At 33.2% G+C, this 19,416-nt stretch overlaps 1 protein-coding gene across 5 annotated transcripts in view; it reads left to right on the top strand.

Annotated features, from left to right (window-relative positions):
* Positions 1-19,416, top strand: part of LOC111055351 — a 110,051-nt gene that overhangs the window by 45,613 nt on the left and 45,022 nt on the right. For 3 of the 5 annotated variants that reach the window (XM_039434543.1, XM_039434536.1, XM_039434549.1), the window contains exons 1-6: positions 10,230-10,497; positions 13,217-13,399; positions 13,970-14,101; positions 17,118-17,300; positions 17,871-18,002; positions 19,183-19,365. In XM_039434543.1, coding sequence (XP_039290477.1) covers positions 13,240-13,399; positions 13,970-14,101; positions 17,118-17,300; positions 17,871-18,002; positions 19,183-19,365 — 790 coding nt within the window. In that variant the 5' untranslated portion in view covers positions 10,230-10,497; positions 13,217-13,239. Of the gene's footprint in view, positions 1-3,736; positions 3,920-4,670; positions 4,812-10,229; positions 10,498-13,216; positions 13,400-13,969; positions 14,102-17,117; positions 17,301-17,860; positions 18,003-19,182; positions 19,366-19,416 lie in introns of those variants that run through there. The other 2 variants (XM_039434557.1, XM_039434563.1) reach the window with 2 other exon arrangements.

Genomic DNA, 19,416 nt, shown 5'->3' with positions numbered 1-19,416 from the left:
TGGAATACCACTACAAGACTATTCGTCTGAGTGTAGGGGGTGGGTAGTCAATAGTCTATTCATAATATTATATACTAGATTGTCCGACTTTGTGAACGAGAAGAAGGTAAGTATAAAATAGTTTTGTATTATAATTATTAAATTAAATTATTACATTCTTCATTGAGGAAATTTTATAAACAGAAAAAGATTGATCAGAGTAACATATACAGATTCGAGAATTGAACTATGAATAAATTCTTGTGGATTGCATGAGTGGGTTTTGTATATACTTATTGTAAAAAAATAATTGTAGCTTATATAAAAAATTACCGAGGAACAGGAACCAGCCGATTCCCCAGTAACCATTAAAAAGAATATAGTAATGAAGAAATGCATATCTATAAACGATTAAATAAAGTATGTGGTAAATATAAAGAGAAGAAAGGTATGAAAATTTATAGCCTAAGCCCTCAAAAATGAAAAATCTATGTATGTATAAGAAAAGCTATCAAATTAATAGAGATGACCTTAGTGCCAATAAACAGACTGAAGCAGGCTTTCTGACGACTCCCAGCCCAGGCGATATAGCCACCCCTCCACCTTACTCTTGAATGCAACCACACTGCATTCATCCATATCAGCTCTATTCTCAGCGGGCAAATTACGATAGACCATTTAAGCTTAATAAAAAGGTGTCTGCAGCTCCACTCCATGAACCACCTGCGGCGTAGCAAAACCGTACTTGGCTCTATACCGTGTAGGATAGGTATGTAAAATATCTGATAAAATTTTAAGTTTATTAGTTTTCAGGTAGATCAATAAAGATTTAATGTACAATTGCCTAACATTTAAAACTGGAAATTCTGTAAAAAGTTATATTGTTGGATATCGGCATTCCTTATTTAAAACAGTTTTGATAATTTGTCTCTGCGACACCGCAAGCGGTTCAAGGAGGATAGCAGGAAGGCCTCCCCAAACCAGTATGCCATACTGCCATACTGACTGGACCTATGCATAATAGACTGACTTACACTGCTTCTTAGTCAAAACTTGACTTAACTGAGAAAAAGCATACAGTAGCCTTCTAAGTCTGCTTCACCAACTGGATGTGCGGACTCCAACTTAAGGAGTTATCAATTGTTATCCCAAGGTACTTATATTAACTCTTTCTCAGCTTTCACAGTTGCAGGAAATTGAAGTAGAGTCCCCACATGAGTGTAGTTTCAGGTCTTTGTGTCCTGGATCTTGCTGATTACGGGTTACTATAGGCTTGTACTTGGTCTTGCTGATATTGACAGTCAAATAGTTGTAGCCAAACCAGGCCTTTATTCTAGACAAGTCAGCTGTAGCGTTCCTGTGTGTGTCGTCCCATAGTTTACCAGTTGAGACCACAGCCGTATGTATCATCAGCAAATAAAAAAAGTTTACTTTTGAAGCTCAGCAGTGGTAGATTATTAACATATATCAGGAAGAGAATGGGCCCAAGAGTACTCCCCTGCACAACCCCGTAATCAACTTGCTCCAGGCCACTCAAACTATCATTGATCTGCACATATTGGACTCTGTCTTTTAGGTAGCTCCTGAACCACTGTAAAGCTGGTTGTTTGATACCCATCATCTCCAGTTTTGTCAAGAGCTTCTCCCTTTCGACTGAATCAAATGCTTTTGCTAGGTCAAGATAGATAATAATTACTTTATCAAAATGTCGTTTCTTTTGAAGAATGGCCTGCAGGAATCAATTCTATCCAGTCCCCAGATACAAGAGAAGTTTTCAATCCACAGTCTAACTATCCCTTTAAGAGACTTTATCTTCAACTTTAACTTTATCTAATTAACAGACCTGAGTCAGCCAGGTCACTCGATAAAAAAAAATCCCTTAGTATAGTTATTTTTATTTCCAAGACTGCTGATTTGTATTTTCTGTGCTGATAATCCCCAGGTGGCAATGTAATATATTAAGCTGCGTACATGCTTACGCGCCACGAACACGCGCATTTCACTTTTCATCAGCTGATTTTATTTTTAATATATATGTATTTGCACAGAAACTGTAAAATACTGATATATTATAATAAGCATAGCCTCAACTGATGAAAAGTTAAATGCGCTTGTTCGTGGCGCGTAAGTCTGTACGCACCACCGCGACACAAATATTGAGCGATGTGCAACAAGTGCTCTCATCAGTAATGCTTCGAATTGTCCGGATGACGTAGGCTGCTAACAAGAGTTTCCTACATAGATGGTCAGGAACAGGACAGTTGGTTATCTACTATGATCTCACCAAGGAACTTCTTGTGTTCTACTTTTGTGCTGTTTGATAGTTTTGACTGTCTTCTTGTATGCAATATTTTGGGTTGAAGTTTATATGTAAGTTACTGTCTTTTCATTGGTTATGGCCAATCTCATTATATTGCTTATGAAGGCTGCTTCAGCAGAAGTTAAGCCAGCTATGTTGTTTCAATTCTCCCTTCTGCTTACTGGAGTAGTATAGTTGCACGGTACTGTCTGAAATTAGGATCCATTTTTCCTTATCTGTAGTTTGTTTGGGAATTCGTTGATGTATACTAGAGAAAGTAGTGGTCCCAAGATTGTTTTTGGTGGCACTCCTTTTTTTAATGAACGTAATGATGACTTGTACTTTGTCCATTTCATTATGTTCTTGAAAATCTAATTTCCAGGACCTGTTGATTCAACTATTGTCTTCAAATAATGATGTTTGTTTCACAGAATATAAATAATGCTGTTTTTGTTCTTAGTTGACTGCACCTTTCCAATTTTCTCTTTAGTGGGTATTCTGACTCTGGGCTCGGCCCATTTGGAATAAAGGACGTTTATATCCTGTAAAAGGCAATGAATGAAATTCAACTTCCAGACAACCTGTTTAGAAATACAAAGTTGGGAAATGGAATATGGACAATTAAAAACAGCAGTTACACACTAATTCTCATACGAATCTCAAAATTTTCTAGTATGTGTAACTTTAATGTTGCATATTTAATTGGGACAGAAAAAACACGCAGCATTGTTAGATAACGTTCTGAATTGACAGTGATGTTTTCTCAAAAGAGTAACGACCAATAATAAAGGTTTGACTATTGCCAAACTGTGAATTTTTATCATCGCTACAAAAACCGCAATTCACTACAGTAACGTTTCTTCCATGGCAGGTAAGGCAAGGTTATCTCTTGCACTCACGTCATCAACTTTTCAAAACGTCTACGGAAGTAAAAAGAAATAGCCGCTGATATTGTCAATACTAGTCCCAATACTATCGAACAGACTACAGAAATGTTTGGACAAAATAGACGCCGTTTTGCTGGTGCTATTTTCTGTACCTTATCAATGTTAGCCTAGAATTTCTCCTCTCGAATTATTAAAATTGTAGCATTAAGGTAGGCCTATACACTAGAAAAGAATTTGAGTTTCGTTCGAAAATGAGTGTGTAAGTGCTATTTCAAGTTATCCATATTTTATTGCCCAATTCTGTAAAACCGGATTCAATTTTCAAAAAGGCGAGGTAGAAGAAAGAGGATTTTTGGCTTAAGAAGTGTGCTCTTCGATTCTAATGACACTCTATTTAGAAACATTTTATTTATATATTAAGCTATGTTTTATGGTTCAAGACAATCTTCATAGAATAAGTAAGTGGTTTTTCAATTGCAGCTAAGCCTACTGTTATTTAAATTTGGAGAGGTTCTCATCCTATTATGAATACAGTGGCTCTTTCCTAACTTTGATTTTTCATTTTTTTCAGATGCTAGAAGTTGTTTAACGTGCGACAAAGTCTTAGAAGAACTTGAAAAGATAGACGACGACACTGATTCATTTGGAGTGGACTTTGTTAAAATCAATGACAAACGACTGGCAAAACACTATGGTATCAAAAACTTTCCGGCGCTCACGTATTTCAGAGAAAAAGAACCCATCATCTATGAAGGTCAGTTACCATTCAATCTAGTTTTTAATTTTGTGAGATGTGAGATCATTATTTTCTCTTAACATCGAAAAGAGAAACAATTTATACTTTTCAAGGAATGTTTCCGAAGAAGATAAATTCGAAGAACTTACTATTGGAATTCTCAATTTAACCCTGATAAGTGTTAGCAACTTTAATAATATAGTGCCTAAGGAGTATTGTAATAATAATAATTTTCATTACTGTTGATGTGATGGGAAGTTGAAGTTGGACCACTGCGAAAGAAAATGCAGGAGACAAGGATGATGAGGTGGTTTGGGCATGTGCAGCGACGGGAGGAGGATTATGTTAGACGAAGAGTGCAGGATTTGGTTTTTGGATGGTGTGAGAGGACGAGGTAGACCTAGGATGAGGTGGGGAGATAGAATGGCGGCTGACTTGCGGGAGAGTGGTTGGAGGAGAGAGGAATCATTGGTTAGGGCTTTGTGGAGAGGCAGACTAAGAGAAAGGAATGCCGACCCCATTTAAATGGGATAAGGCACAGCCAAAGAAGAAGAAGAAGAATATTACTGTTGACGTGATAGTGAAATCCACTTTACTTATAAATGATGTAATATCATGATATTTAATACAATTTTCCTTTTCAACCTACTTTTTTGGCCTTATTTTCATATTTCTGTAATAGGTAATAGTTTCCTGCATATGAAATACATAACAAATAATTATTGTTCTTCAATTTTTAACGGAATATCGTAATCTTCATTTTTCAAAGGTGACCTGATGGATGAAGAAAATGTATTGGATTTTTTAACGAGCTTAGAAGCTATGGACCTACCTGACAGGATTGAAGAAGTGAACTCAAAAATATTAGAAAAAATTATTGAGGATACTGAGTTTGTTGCCGTTCTATTTTGTAAGTATGCACTATCCAACATTTTCTCAGTGCTATTCACAATATTCCGTATTCCATTAAATGTTCAATTATTCAAATAATTTAGACACTATTACAAAATAAATCAACAGTTGTAAACCAATAGATTTACAAAGAATTAGTTCCTTTTGTGAAAAGTCAACTTGAACTTTTAAATGAAGTTTTAGTCAACTGCGTGCCGTGAAAAAACAATGTGAACTAATCAAGCTTAATTCCAAGATTTTTGTGAAGGCAATTAATTCTTACTGTACCTATGTAACTAGAACTGATATTGACATTTCAATATTAAAAAATAATTCAAAGCATTTATGAAATCACTTTTTGCTAATTTTGAAATAAATTTATAGTATTGTCAGACAGTTGAATAAATTGAATACGAATGGACGATCGCAAGCTGTACAATACAAACCATAAGCTGTTCTATTTCTATTATTCAGAATACCTAGAATCACTTTCAACTAATCTGCACACGTTATTCGGATATCCTTCAATTTTTATTCAATTACAGTCAAAATAAATCGAGTAAAACGGCTATGTCCAGATTTCCAAGTATTTCAGTTTCAGTTACAATTTTGCTCTTTCTGGATGCAGTTAGTTCTTCACTCTTGTTCTGTATAGTTAGAGCTCTATAACTGATTATTTTCCATTTCAATTAATAGAAAACCTAGTGAACTAGTTAGAAAATTGAAATTGATTTCTGTTGATAACTGACAGCAATACCTTCATGAAACAGGTGTATTAGGTTGCGATTTTTGGGATAATTCACATGTTATGTCTCTTGTGTTATTTTTTCATTGCCTAGAAGATCAAAAACAGCATTTTTGTGTAAGCTGTTGTAGGTTCGCTTTTTGTTTTTTCGTCAAAATTTTTATGAGCTTCATTCATAAACGATTCTTTAGGACGAACTTAGTCAAGCTCAGTTTGGTTTCCTAGCAACCAATAACAGGAAACAATCAGTAGTTGAACCAATATTACTTGCTTGCTAGGTAACGAAATCATACTTGGCCAAGTTAGTTCTTGAGAGTCGTTAATGGATGTTCGCCCTATGTGTTTTTACAATATGTTTATATTATGAATTGAAATTTTGTTATGATATACATCATTTTAATATTGATATTCGTTGTAAATAATAACATTTTTGTGTAAATTTATCGTGATTTTTGTGATTTTTTACAATTACATTGATTTTTAATTCATTAACAGTTATATCACAACAATAGTTTAGACCCACTTGGTATAAATTTTTTTAAATAATTTGTTGAAATTTTTTTCCATCAAAACAATGTTCCACATTCAAATATTACTTCGCAAATTTTACCTTCCGGAACAATACATGAAAAATACAGTCTTGGAGCTCTGAACTCTTTTCAATTAATCATAGTGTAAAAATGTCTTTAAATTATCAGGAATTTCCCATCATAACTATCCTTCACATTTAATGGAATAATAGTTTTTTAATTCGAACTGTAAGTTCCGTCTAATTTCAGAGGTTATTTAGATGAAATATGTTTATAAGGACATTTGTTTCCAATTTTGTGAAATGTTTTAGTGTCATAGTTTTTAGAATAAATGCCTTTCGACATTATCATGTACTTTCTCAAGTCTAATTCATGCAGCAATTAAGCAAATGTTGATGATAGAAATTTTGTTTATAAGAGCTCTATAATATTTACTGAATATTAAATCCAGTCTTAAATTTGAATATAGACTATGAATCTTCAATCGTCATAAAATTAATTCATTGGAGAAAATATTCTACTTTGCATGCAATTTATGTTGCAGATAGATTATAAAATCTGATGCGTGTAAAATATACACATAAATTCCATTTCAAAAAATATGTTTATTACCCCTGAAAACCTTTGAAAAATATTAGTACTACATTTAACAAATTCTCTAGCTTCGTATTAAAAGTGAATTTAAAATGAATTAAATTCATTCAGGTCCAGACCAGAAAACATGTCCAGCAAGCAACTCTAGTAAGTAATCAATTAGTCAATGCTCCGCAGCTCTCCTTCTGATTCTTTATTCTCTTCTATTCTGATTTAATACAACTTTTCAGGCCTCCTGATTCATTTGATCCACGCTTCAACAATTAATTATTCTATTCTACCTGGTCGTCTTTTATAACTTTTATGTGATAGTTCTATCAATTTCAGATTCCTTGTTATTCCTTGTATGCATTTTTTAGTGAACTTATTTTCTTATTTCGAATTTATTGGTTTTTGAATATATTTTATTATTCAAAATTATTTATGGAGGTCGCCATTATAGAGAGTCTTAACCTTTATAAAAATTTAATGCGAAAGGAAAATATTCTTTTGCATCATAATTTTCAGCATAAGTTTGAGTTTCCCCATTACCAATATCTAAAAAATAATATCAATTATTACAATCTCATTATTCATATGTCTCATAAAAGTGTGAGTGAATCCTTATATAATTTTTCATATCGTTAACCTTATCTGTAAATTAAAATATTATTACATTTTATGTACTGAAATTTATACTACCTTCGTCCTTTTTAACTATAGTGGAACCCCACGATCAGTTTATCTTGATTCTAATATCCCATCGTGCTTCTATAAATAAATGAGCCTTTCAGCTTATTGCTGTCGTTGTTCGTAGTTATCTTTTTGATTTTGATTTACATATTAATTTGAATAAATTAGCATCCATATTCAGCTTCTGAGACATCGTATTCAGCTTTTTGGCTTTCAATCTCTGTAGGAGATCGTTGGTTTTGAAAATCGAAAAAATTTAGCTTTGTTATAGTATTTCTCTGTGATAAACAATGCTTTTATTTTAAAACAGATTGATGGCAATGTTTCTTTTAAATGTGAAAAATTAATCTAGTCATTATTACTATATTTTCATGTAACTGTTCAAGTAGCTGTTGCTATTTTTCGTTTATGAAGCATATTCATCTATACAATTATCCCAATACTGAATTGCAGGTTCCATGTACCTGCAACCAATACCTTTGGTTCCATGTTCGATATTCAAAAATTACTTTAGTTCCTCTTGAGACTCCCATTTTGTAATTCTCCACGTGTTCTAATTTATAATTTGTTAATATTGATCAATATTATATTTTTTAAATTAGAGCTGATTTGTATATTAGTATAAAATGTCTTCACAAACTGCGCCAAATAGTTTAATATTGCGTTTTGTCATCACACCAGATTCATTTCACCCTAATACTTAACATGCTATTTCGTGTAGGCCTACATCATGATGTAAAACATGTCGGAGAAGTTTTTCTGTTTATTTCCAGTTTAGCAGCCACAAATTAACTTCATTATGCTGCTATCAAAGAAAAACATGCCGATCTACTCACGTGATTTTGCATTGTTTATTAGAATAACAAATTTCAAGTCTATGAAACTAAGTGTACTTGAAAAGAATCAAGCTTTTCAAACCATGATTCAAATCAAATTCTTCTTTTCCAACGCTCATAACATACATTGACAATTCAGAGTACTCGTTTTTATTATGTAATCCAATATTATGTTGTGATCTTTTCTTGATACCTCTATAAAATAATGAATGTTACGAAAATAACATTGCATGTTATGTATGCAACTTATTTGCCATTTTACATGCTTTTTCAATATCTTTCAACCTTTTTCAAGACAAAATACATATGCTTTGTGAATATGTTTTGCATGTTGGTTTAGAATAAGTAATGTAAAGAATAAGGTAAGAGATCATATTCATATAGCTTTCTGTATTGTCAATAACATTTAATCGGACGCTTCTAGGAGAGATTTATACATCATCCAAGTCGAACTATCAACTCCATATGAAAGTGGATAATGTGGAATTGATTAATGTTCTAATAAAGTGTTTGGTTTTAACTTCAATGAAAGTTAAAACAATCATACATGCTCTTAAATAAGTTGAAGAGCGCAATTCCACCGTACAATGCAAGATTATGCTAATTTATACATTCGAAACTGATATGTAATGAAACCATTATGTGGTTGTTTTCAATGTAAAATGAAATTTTCTAAATGTACGCTATACATTCTCAACTTTACTCGATCAAATTACCCACATTTGACAACTCATCGTAATATTCCATTGTCAGCTACGAGTAGTATTTTCGTGTATTTATTTATTTACATTCTTGTATCAAACAAGTTAGTTTCGATAGCATAAAATACAACGTAAATGTTTCTGCGTCATCGTTATCTATGCTATAAAGTTTATAAACTTCCTGGATAAAATGATAATTTTACGACTTATGAGTGTTGTCTAAGCCACTCATAGCAAAGCTGTTACCAGAGGACTAGTTACCATTCTCTTTCCCTTCCAATTATGCTCTTATAAAAAGCATAATATATTTCTTTGGAATTTTGACAAAATTTCTCGTTTTCTGGAAAGTTTTCACAGAATGTTTCCAAATTTTATATGAATTTCTCTGTAGTTTGATATAATTTACGTAAGCTTTTATTTACGTAATTTTTTACGTAGGGTATTGCTTAATCTGAAAACTGTAGCTGTTACAGTTCATTTCTACAGCATAAAGAATAGTTCCCAATTATACTTATATAATTATACTTATACTTATACCTTTTACTTAAGTTGCATTGCCTAATCAAAGTTGTAGGATGAGTAAACCCACTTGAGTGAACTTGAAATATAATTACACAATCATTCATGTTGTAAAAATATATTAATGACTATTGACATGGTAATTATTATAATCTGAATGTTGTAGTAATAATCCTTGACATGTTATTAGTTATCTTTTACCTCTAAAACTCAATTACTGTATTGATAAAAGTGTTCAAGATAATGTAATAGTAACTGATAAATCCGGAAGAATCAATTAGAGTTACTTCCAATCTGAAATAGCTGATGACGTTATACGCGTATATTGTCATGTATGGTACAGCCGCGGCATCATCTATCAATGTCAATAATATTGAAATAATCGATAATTATTTTTATATTTGATAAGGAATACTCTTTTCATAATAATTATACGATTTCTGACAGTATTATGTAATATGCAGATCATTAGTATTTAGTGGTATTTAATATTTTTTAATAGTGGATAGTGTAATATTTTTTAAAACAATTGGATTTTTCAAAATTATTTAGATTATAGATCACAAATAAATACGTGATAAATAATGAAATAAGTAATGACAAAGAAGATAGTAAATGATGCAACTTATTTTAGCTATGGTATACTACTCTTCATACCAATATTATTATCAATCACTCATCACTAGCGATTTAGTCAATGCTATAAAGGCAGATTATATTTTGATGGAGCGCCTTCGAATTTTATCTATTCTGGTGTTTTTTACATTTATAACTTGGCTTATCACCATTCCCTGAATATCTTTACTTAATATACTCATCACCTTCTACTTAATAGGCTACTATAGGTGGAATAATCATTCTTAATCACAAAAAATCCTAAGATAAATTTATTCTCATTCAATATTGGTGGTAGATTCTAATTACATTTGAATGCGAGAAAAACAGTAAGCGAAATTTGTTTTAGAGGAACTGACAAGAGAAGAGGATGTATTGGAATGGCTAGTGCAAAACAAATCGACCGGTGATGAGGAGGATGTCATTGAAGACGTCACTGCCAAAACGTTAGAAACACTAATCGGCTCAATAGATAACCTGGTTGTCCTTTTCTGTAAGTATTCAAATTTTGGTATTCCCTACTATTTTTTAATTTGTAATACTTTTCAACTCTCTTCCACATTAAGAGTCAGAATTGCTCTCATATTTGCGGTAACAGTAATATGAACCTTCAATTCATTTTACTTGATCTACGTATTGATTTACGTATCCAGTTCACTATGTGAATATATGTATTCAGAGGAAATCTTTTCTGGGTAATACGAGGGTAAGTCAATTATTATCCGCAATATAGGTGTATTTTTCTTGATGTGTGTTGGACTGTTTATTTGCATTGATGATGTATTCTTTGTTCATTTGTGCTTATATCTAGGCTAGTTTCAAACAGCTATTTCAATTCCATCATCACTGACATGCTGTTAATTAAGGCAGCTACACTAATCATTTGCACCAAATAAGAGTATAACGATTAGTGAGACCGTTTTTCGTGGTAGGAGAGTAAAGAAAATGTATTGAATTTCATTCATGAACACTCAGTTATGGTAAAACACTATTCCCGTATAGCACAGAAAGTTTTGATGAATTTCCCCTGATACACCTTCCGACCTCAGAAAACGGTTCACTGAGCGTTGGTGCAAATGACAAGTAGTGGAGCGGCCACATTTAACAACATGTCAGTGATGATGGAATAAAAAACGCAGTTTGAAACTAGCTTAGATATAAGCACAAATAAGATGGATAGATAGATAAATGCCTTTTTCGCCCCACTTGGATGTAATGAGCTGGTTCTCGTGCGTCATATGGAGGCCGAAAATGATTGTATTCTGACCAGGCCGGTAAAAGTTTTACGGCCTTAGGGCTGTAAAATAACCTTGAAGTCAGCTGATTCTGATTTGATGTGAACGTGTTTACAAAATGGTTTATGAAACGGAATCAGTTTATGCTTCTAGAATTGAATAAGTATTCTGCAATAAGATACTATCATTTTATTTGAATGAATAAAATACAGATAAGATATATTTTATAAACTATTCAAATTCGATTTTCAGAGTAGGATAGAACTTCTAACCTAAACTTCCGAAGTCAACAACAACAAGCATTGTTGACGTTGACATTCAGATTGGCCAAATTTCAAGTGTGCTAAAACAGCTGATCAAAAAACTTTTCATTATTTGTGTTTATTATTCAAGGATCAAAACATTTATAATAATATCATCTTATTGTCATTTGGAAGAATAAAAAGTATAAACTCAACCTCTCACATAATTGAACATAATCTTTTAGGTTATTATTTTAGACAAATCAGAATAAATTTCAATTTTTAGAATTTCAAAAGTGATGTGAGCGAAATTGAGGCAATAAGAGCCCCCTCGTCCACTTAACCCAAAGCAAAGCAAAGAATGCCTCATTAACGCAATTTAACAGTGTACAACATGTACAGAAATACATCTACATTGCGGATAATAATTGACTCAACCTCGTAAGTTTCTCCAAATACAGTTGTAAGCTCTTCCAGATGTTTCTTCTAATGTGGTGAGGATAGAATCATTATCAAAAGATATCCAGACCTGGTTTGTTGATACCATTGGAAATCTTTGCAAATTATATTATTACCATACATTCAATAAAATACTACGATAGATCTTGAGATCATACAAGTTTCATGACATGCAATTAATGAAGTTGTACAGTGTATAGCAATCTTATTGGGGACCTCAAAAATAAGTTATATCATGATAACTGAAAAAAGATCCCTGTTCTTTCTTTATCCCTCTAAAACATTTCCTGTAATATGATTTTGCAATTTTCAGAAAATGTTGTGGAAATCTAAAAGACATAACCTTATTTGGACTTTTAATGTTACCTACATTTGGGAGAGAAATAGTACAAGGTATTCTTAGTTTTTCTCTTCCGATCTGTGCTTCATTGTAGAAAAGAAAGAATAAAGAATTGTACGGTAATTAAAAATAGTTTTTCCTCCTCCTACTGTCTAAAGTGCTTACTTTACCCCCTGGAACATAATACCGTACTAAAGTGTCACTTTTTCACTCTCGGGACGAAAAAACAGAAAAACTCTCTAGGGCGTGAAAGTAACTCCATTTAAATAGCATGGGAAGCATCTCTATTTGAAAAACTTACATTTGAAATAGGTTAGAAGCTTTAAGCTCAGATGAGGAAACATAATAGAGGTATATCTGTCATTGAGTCAACTGAATTCAATACCTCATCCAGAAATTTGATCAAACTCATGAAATATATGTTTGTATGACAATTTATACATATTTTTTAAATATTTTATTCTATTCAAAATACTAGCCAACAAATATTTTTCATCTGCGATTCAAATCTGAAACGCGTGAAGTGGAGTCAGCCATTGTTGATAGTCGGCCAGCTGATAATTGTTACAGCGCAATCATCAGTGCCAACCAGTCGACCGGTTTTTAAGTTTTCAAATTTAGGTTATGTTGTGGAAGAAAACATTGTCACCAATAACGTTAGTTATTAAAATTATTTGATTTGCAGTTTCTATAAAAAAATGTAGGTGGAGGAAAAATGTTGTGTACATCACAAGTGAAAAATGCTTTTTCTCCCTCAGGGAAATTGTTACCCTCGGCTTCGCCTCGGGCTTCAAATTTCTCTCCTCAGTGAGAAAAAATGGTACTTTTCACTCTAGATATACAAATTACTATTTTGTATGATTGTTGCTACTGCTGCTGCAGAAATCAAGCATTCTTTAATATTTTTATCATTATATGTGATTTGTGGTTTTCCAGATGATAACGATGATGAGGACTCGATGCAAGTTCTTGGAGAGTTGGAGAAAATCGATGATGACTGTGATAAACATGGAATTCAGTTTGTGAAAATAGATGACGCCAAAGCTGCTAAAGAATTCGGAATTGATGATCTGCCTGCAATTGTCTATTTTGAGAAACAAATTCCAAACGTTTATGATGGTGAGTTCCTGTCAAATATGTTGTTTATCATTCATTCGTCTATTTACATCAAATTAAATACATCTCTGAGAGTCATCTCTCATTCATTGATATTAACGGAATATATCAATTTATACTCTTCTCAATATAGGCTGAATTCATTATCTTGAAAATAGATCATACATGGCTAAAATTATGCGTAATTTCATATAATAAATGAACATTTCATAGAGATACGAATCCTCTAGATACTTCCTTTCAACTCAGGCTTATGCCTATGAAGGGATTCCTCCTTTATCTTGAATGTAAACCTTTCTTTGTGCTCAAGTCTAAAAGAAATGAAGTGATTTCAATTTCATTTGATTCTAAAAGAGTATCATTCTATCAGCATTCCAATTTTGTGAACAATTTTCTTTCTATCATTGCTCCAGTGCAATGGAATTCTATGAATGAAATATATTTGTTTTTCATTCGCTGTTGTAAATTCTGAGATGACTTATATAAGGCAACCTGTTGCCTAAATTAACAGCTTTAAAATGTCGGTTTCGACTAACCTTTTCAGAAAATACTTATAAAGTATTGTTTTTAAAGGTGACATTGAAAACGAGGATGAGATTCTGGAGTGGCTTGTTGAGCAGCTGGAAAAGGACGAGATTGAAGACGTAACTGATGAGATGTTGGATCGACTGGTGAAAGAAGGAAAGACGCTCGCTGTACTATTCTGTAAGTGTTATTTTGTGAAGTATCAATCTTTATCAAAAATCGTTTATTCTATTCCAATTTTCATTATAAAGTTATCTCTGTAATTTTCTCTGATCTCTCAGATAATATGAATACATGTCAAGTCTTTTTTCCGTTAGGGCTGCTCTTGAATATAAACAAAAATAGAAATCCAAGTACCCTTTTTAAAATTGTTTACTCACATGTGAATTTTCTATTTTTATTTATATCAAGTTGTATTATTTGTACGCCATTTAAACCAACCGATGAAATGGGAGTTCATTAATTATTATTATTATTTATTTTTTTTCGAAGGGATGGATTCAAGGATCCAAAGGTTTAAAGAACCCAAACGTTAGCCGAAGCTTATTGTGTTCCCAAGTGGTATGTTGGTTATGCAAACCAATACCTGTGTCTTTTACAAGAACCATGAGTTTTTATCCCATTCATCACCTGGTTGCTTGTCGCAATCCAGTATGATATGCTTGGCAGTCTCTGCAGACTGATTTGTCCTTGTGACCTACGTGAGTTCCACTCTTGGCTATCTTTGAAGGTCCTTCCGCTGAGGAAGGGGTCGCCAAGTTGCCTCTTGCCTCTCTTGGCTCATCCTCTTGACCCACATGAATAAATGAATAAATGAATTTATTTCCTTCTTGAGAGACATAGTAAAAACACAAACAGAATCTTGGAAATTAACTGATCACGTTATCCAGTTATTGTGATCAGTGTGTAATACATAATATTAAATTTATAAAACAACAATAGTTTGAGTCTAGTCTAGCATAATAAACTTGAATAGTCGTCAGTACTACCTGCAGCGTGTAAACATCTTGTCTAATACACCGTGGATAATATGATCATTATTAGGATTTGCAATATTATAATCAGTTAATATCAACAAAGTAAACAAAGTAGGTAATATATAAACATAAGATAATAGAACAGAATAGGCATATAAACGGATAAGTTATCTCAATACAGTTCTCAAGGTCGATGTATCATTCAATTCAAATAGCCAATGTATGAGTTTTTTACAATATTTAGTGTAAGAAGCACATATTTTAATATTAAGTGGTAATTTATTAAATAAATAGGGCCCTATAAACAAACAAGAATTTCTAAAAATACATTTTTTAACTTTAGGGGTACGGTACAGAATCCTATCATTACTTCTCATATTGTAATACAGGTTTTCAATTCCACAATTTCCACTTATTAAATAAAACATTTTTAGAACCTTAAAAATATAAACATTTTGCCTGGAGTTTCACCCATCTCTGGTCTCTTGAGTTTTTTCTTTTTGCCCCTCCGAAAATTTGCAGGCTCAAAAGCCTCACATCTTTCAAGAAGTTTTACCTGAATTGCCGCCCTTCTTTGAGCAGTGGTGAGGTTTGGTCTCCACCCACAAACTCGTGACCTACGTGAGTTCCACTCCTGGCCTTTTTTTATGTTCTTCCGCTGAAGGAGGGGTCGCCAAATTGCCTCTAGGGCACTCGGTCACCCTCGACTCAGCCTCTCAACCTACATTTTACCTGGAGTTTCACCCATCTCTGGTCTCTTGAGTTTTTTTCTTTTTGCCCTTCCGAAACTTTGCAGGGTCTAAAGCCTCACCTCTCACAAAAAGTTTTGCCTGAATGGCCGCCCTTCTTTGAGCAGTGGCCTGAGAAGCTCATCCTACCTCTCTAGTTGGGATGATGTGATTGAGCTTACATCATACATGTCGTGATCAGTAGAAGCCTTCTCAATGTTAATAGCCTCTACATAAGAGTGCAACAGAATTTCCTGTGTTCCTGAAGCACCCAGATTTCAGATTAAGGAACCTGCCCTCATGGGGCAGATCCCGTGGGTTTGAAGGCATGGCCACTTCTGGAGTTGCCTTGGGGTTTAGTTTCTTCCACGAACAGCTAGGGAAGTGGAGTCAACCCAGAGCCCCGCATGTCTAGGCAAGGCAAAATACTACAGGAGGGCTCCTAGTATCCTGCAGGCACCGTTATAGACACCATATAAAAGCACCGCTCATCAGCACGGTCCACATAACACCTTCGGTTGGCCTAAGAAGAAGTAAGAATGAAGAATATGACCAAGGAAGGCCGACAGACAGAAAAAAAATAAAGAAAGGCACAAAGCTAAGTCAATGGAAAAAGTGCCATTCTAGAAATTAAACCTTCCAAACCATATTAAGAAGGAGGAGAAGGGTTTGGAAGACGGGCTTTGGAAAGGGGGTCCCTTTTAGTCGCCTCCTACGACAGGCAGGGATACTGTGGGTGTATTCTGGTTTTCACAGGGGGCAGTTCATTAAATAGAAGACATTTAAATTGCCACAACCTCTTATTAATAGAGAATTGAGAACTTAGCTATGATTGTTACACCATTATCAATATCTAGTAAACTGAACTATTAAAAATTAGCAGCAGGATATAAGTACTGCAGCTAAGGTCACGTAGTTGATAGTTGATTAAATTATCAAGGTTAAATTACGAGGCAGAATGTTTAAGTTTTCAGTTTACTAGAGATTGATAACTATAGTCTCTTAAATCCTCAATAAATAGGTACCTGTGACAATTTCGAGTTGTTTCATTTATAAATGTCACCACATCACAACATACTGTCATCACTGCAACACAGCAAATGGAATAGATGCTTGCTTGTCTCTGATATTCATTTCTTCAATTTCACTAATTATTTAATATTGTTATTCCATTCGAATCCTCTCTTTGTATCTGTAAATCAGTAAATTAAAACCGTGTATAATCAATCCACTGGACTACAGAAAGAGGTTTTAACACAAGTTTGTCACAAAAAGGTTTCAGACTGAATATTTGAGTTTCAATGTGCAAACATTAGTCTATTTGGTTGAGTAGCCTATGTTTCTCACACGTGATAGAGTATACTATTCCTACCTCCTTCACTTCACTTCACTTCACTTTATCTAAGATCGCAATAGGCCTATGAGTTATATTGACCAGTTCAATTTTCACTCCCAGCTCTATTTAATTACTGTTGAACGTGTAATTTACAGACGACAATAACGATCGCAAGTCACAACGTGTTCTTGACGAATTGGAAAATATCGATGATGAATGCGACTCCCTGGGAGTTGTCTTCGTGAAACTGGACAACACAGAGGAGGCCAAGAACTATGGCATTGAAAAGATACCCGCACTCATGTACTTTGAAAAAGGAATTCCCATGATTTATCCAGGTTAGTATCATACTCCATTATTGATTCAAGATGATAATTGTTTGTTCGTTCAATTTGAAAATATGTTGTCTGTAGTTGTTTGCAAAGAGCCTGTTGCCTTCTTCATTTCTTGAGTTCACTTGTCTCAAAATTGGATAAAATCACGGTATGTGGAAGTGTACCGTGGATATCATTAAAATATATGTGGATTAGATTGACTAAAAATTTGAAATAACTGAATAGAAACTAGCTTTTCTGCTTTTAAAATATAATGCCGCTCTACACTCTCGCCAAATGTGTTCAAATTATGACGAGCACGAGAGTGTGGATGTCTATTATGCCACCGTTCGCCTTCACTCCGCCTGTATAGATGTATACAGCGAGCCGCATGGCAAGCGACTTGGCGAGAGTGTGGCGTCAGCTTAAGGGATGTTCAAAAATATGTGTTTTCATAGCGATAACGGACAAACTGTCCAAACACAGAATGAAATGGATAGATCTTAACTTCACATGGGTCTTATTCAGTTATTAATGTTTATTTCACCGATGAATACAAATACAGTCGATTATACTACAATTAGTGTTTTCCAGGTAACTTGGAAGAGGAAGAGAAAGTGCTCAAGTGGTTGGAGCACCAACAGCATAATGATGAAATCGAGGATGTCACTGATGAAATGTTGGACATGATTATTGGAAAGATGCCTCACGTAGCTGCTCTATTCTGTAAGCGTTTTTGTTCTTCTGATAAATATATCTGGATAAAATTCTGTTTCGACATAGTTCCAATACTGAAACATTATCAAGATTGTGAAATAGCATATTGAAAGAGTTTTGATAAGCAAGATTGCAGTTTTGAAAAAAATAGTATCATCTATTATTATTATTATTAATATTATTTATCAAAACTCTTCAATTTCTACTTTGTAGATCTCCTGACGTTTTTCAGAATGTATCAGACTATGCAATAATAAAACATAAAAACGAATAGTAATAATCAAAACAGAAAAATCACACAAAATAAAACATAAATAATAGTAATAAAAATTGTTGTATCTGGAGAAATTTTTCAATAGGTTTCTTTTGTTAGCCTATTCATATTTAGTAATATGTCAATTATTAGTAATTTTTAGTAATATTGTATTTTTTTTTGTTTTTAGAATAGAATTATAATTATATTTATTTTTAGTTTTATGAAATAGCACAACTCGCATCCGCGCTCAGATTCTTACTTTGCGGATGCTAATTATTCCATAAAATGTAATTTATATTTATGTTTGTGAACTGTATTTTGAATAGAAATAAATTTGATTTGATTTGATGTAGAACACTTTTGTAGAGTTATTGTCTGTAATTTATATATTATCAGTATGATATTATGAGATGAAATGAAATGGAATTTTCAATGGCGAAGAAAAACATTATACTATCACTATTGCAAAAAGAAAGAAATACATTTGACACTTGGAACATATCTTAGTGTGAACGTTTACTGTATATAAACTCATAATAAAACGTTTATTATAAAATGAAATGCCAATGAGTGTGAGCCCATCTCGAGGTACTAGACCTGCATGATATTTTATGCTGAATGACAATGAAGAAGTTGATTGCTGTTTGAAAGCCAGAATTTTTAGAGGGCTCACTGGAAATTTATTAAATAGAGATATCTGTATTATTTTATCGAAAAGATTCAGATAAAAAATCTTTGTATTATTGAGGAATTATTGAAATAAAAAGACGAATGGCTAGTATCTTAACAGGTTTGAATTGAACCAGGATGATAAAGAAACAAACTGGATTCAAAATACCAGAGTAAACATCACTATTCATTGCATTTATCAACATCTCACTATCCAGCTCTACAAGTAATTCTTCGTTCTTATCAATCTCATTTCTGTTTCAGACGACAGAGACCAGAAAAAAAGTCAAAAGGTTTTAGCAGAGCTTGAAAACATTGATGATGAGTGCGATCAAAATGATATAGCTTTTGTCAAAATAGACAACGATGAAGAAGCTAAGGAATACGGAATTGACAGCTTGCCAGCTCTAGTCTATTTTGAAAAACGCATACCACATATTTATGAGGGTGAGCTGATATTGTATTTTATAATTCTCCTGAACTCACTAATATTTCAGT

The sequence above is a fragment of the Nilaparvata lugens genome, chromosome 1, assembly GCF_014356525.2.
Source record: "Nilaparvata lugens isolate BPH chromosome 1, ASM1435652v1, whole genome shotgun sequence".
In the NCBI taxonomy this organism is placed as follows: Eukaryota; Metazoa; Arthropoda; class Insecta; order Hemiptera; family Delphacidae; genus Nilaparvata; species Nilaparvata lugens.
This window is presented reverse-complemented; position numbering and strand designations above follow the sequence as displayed.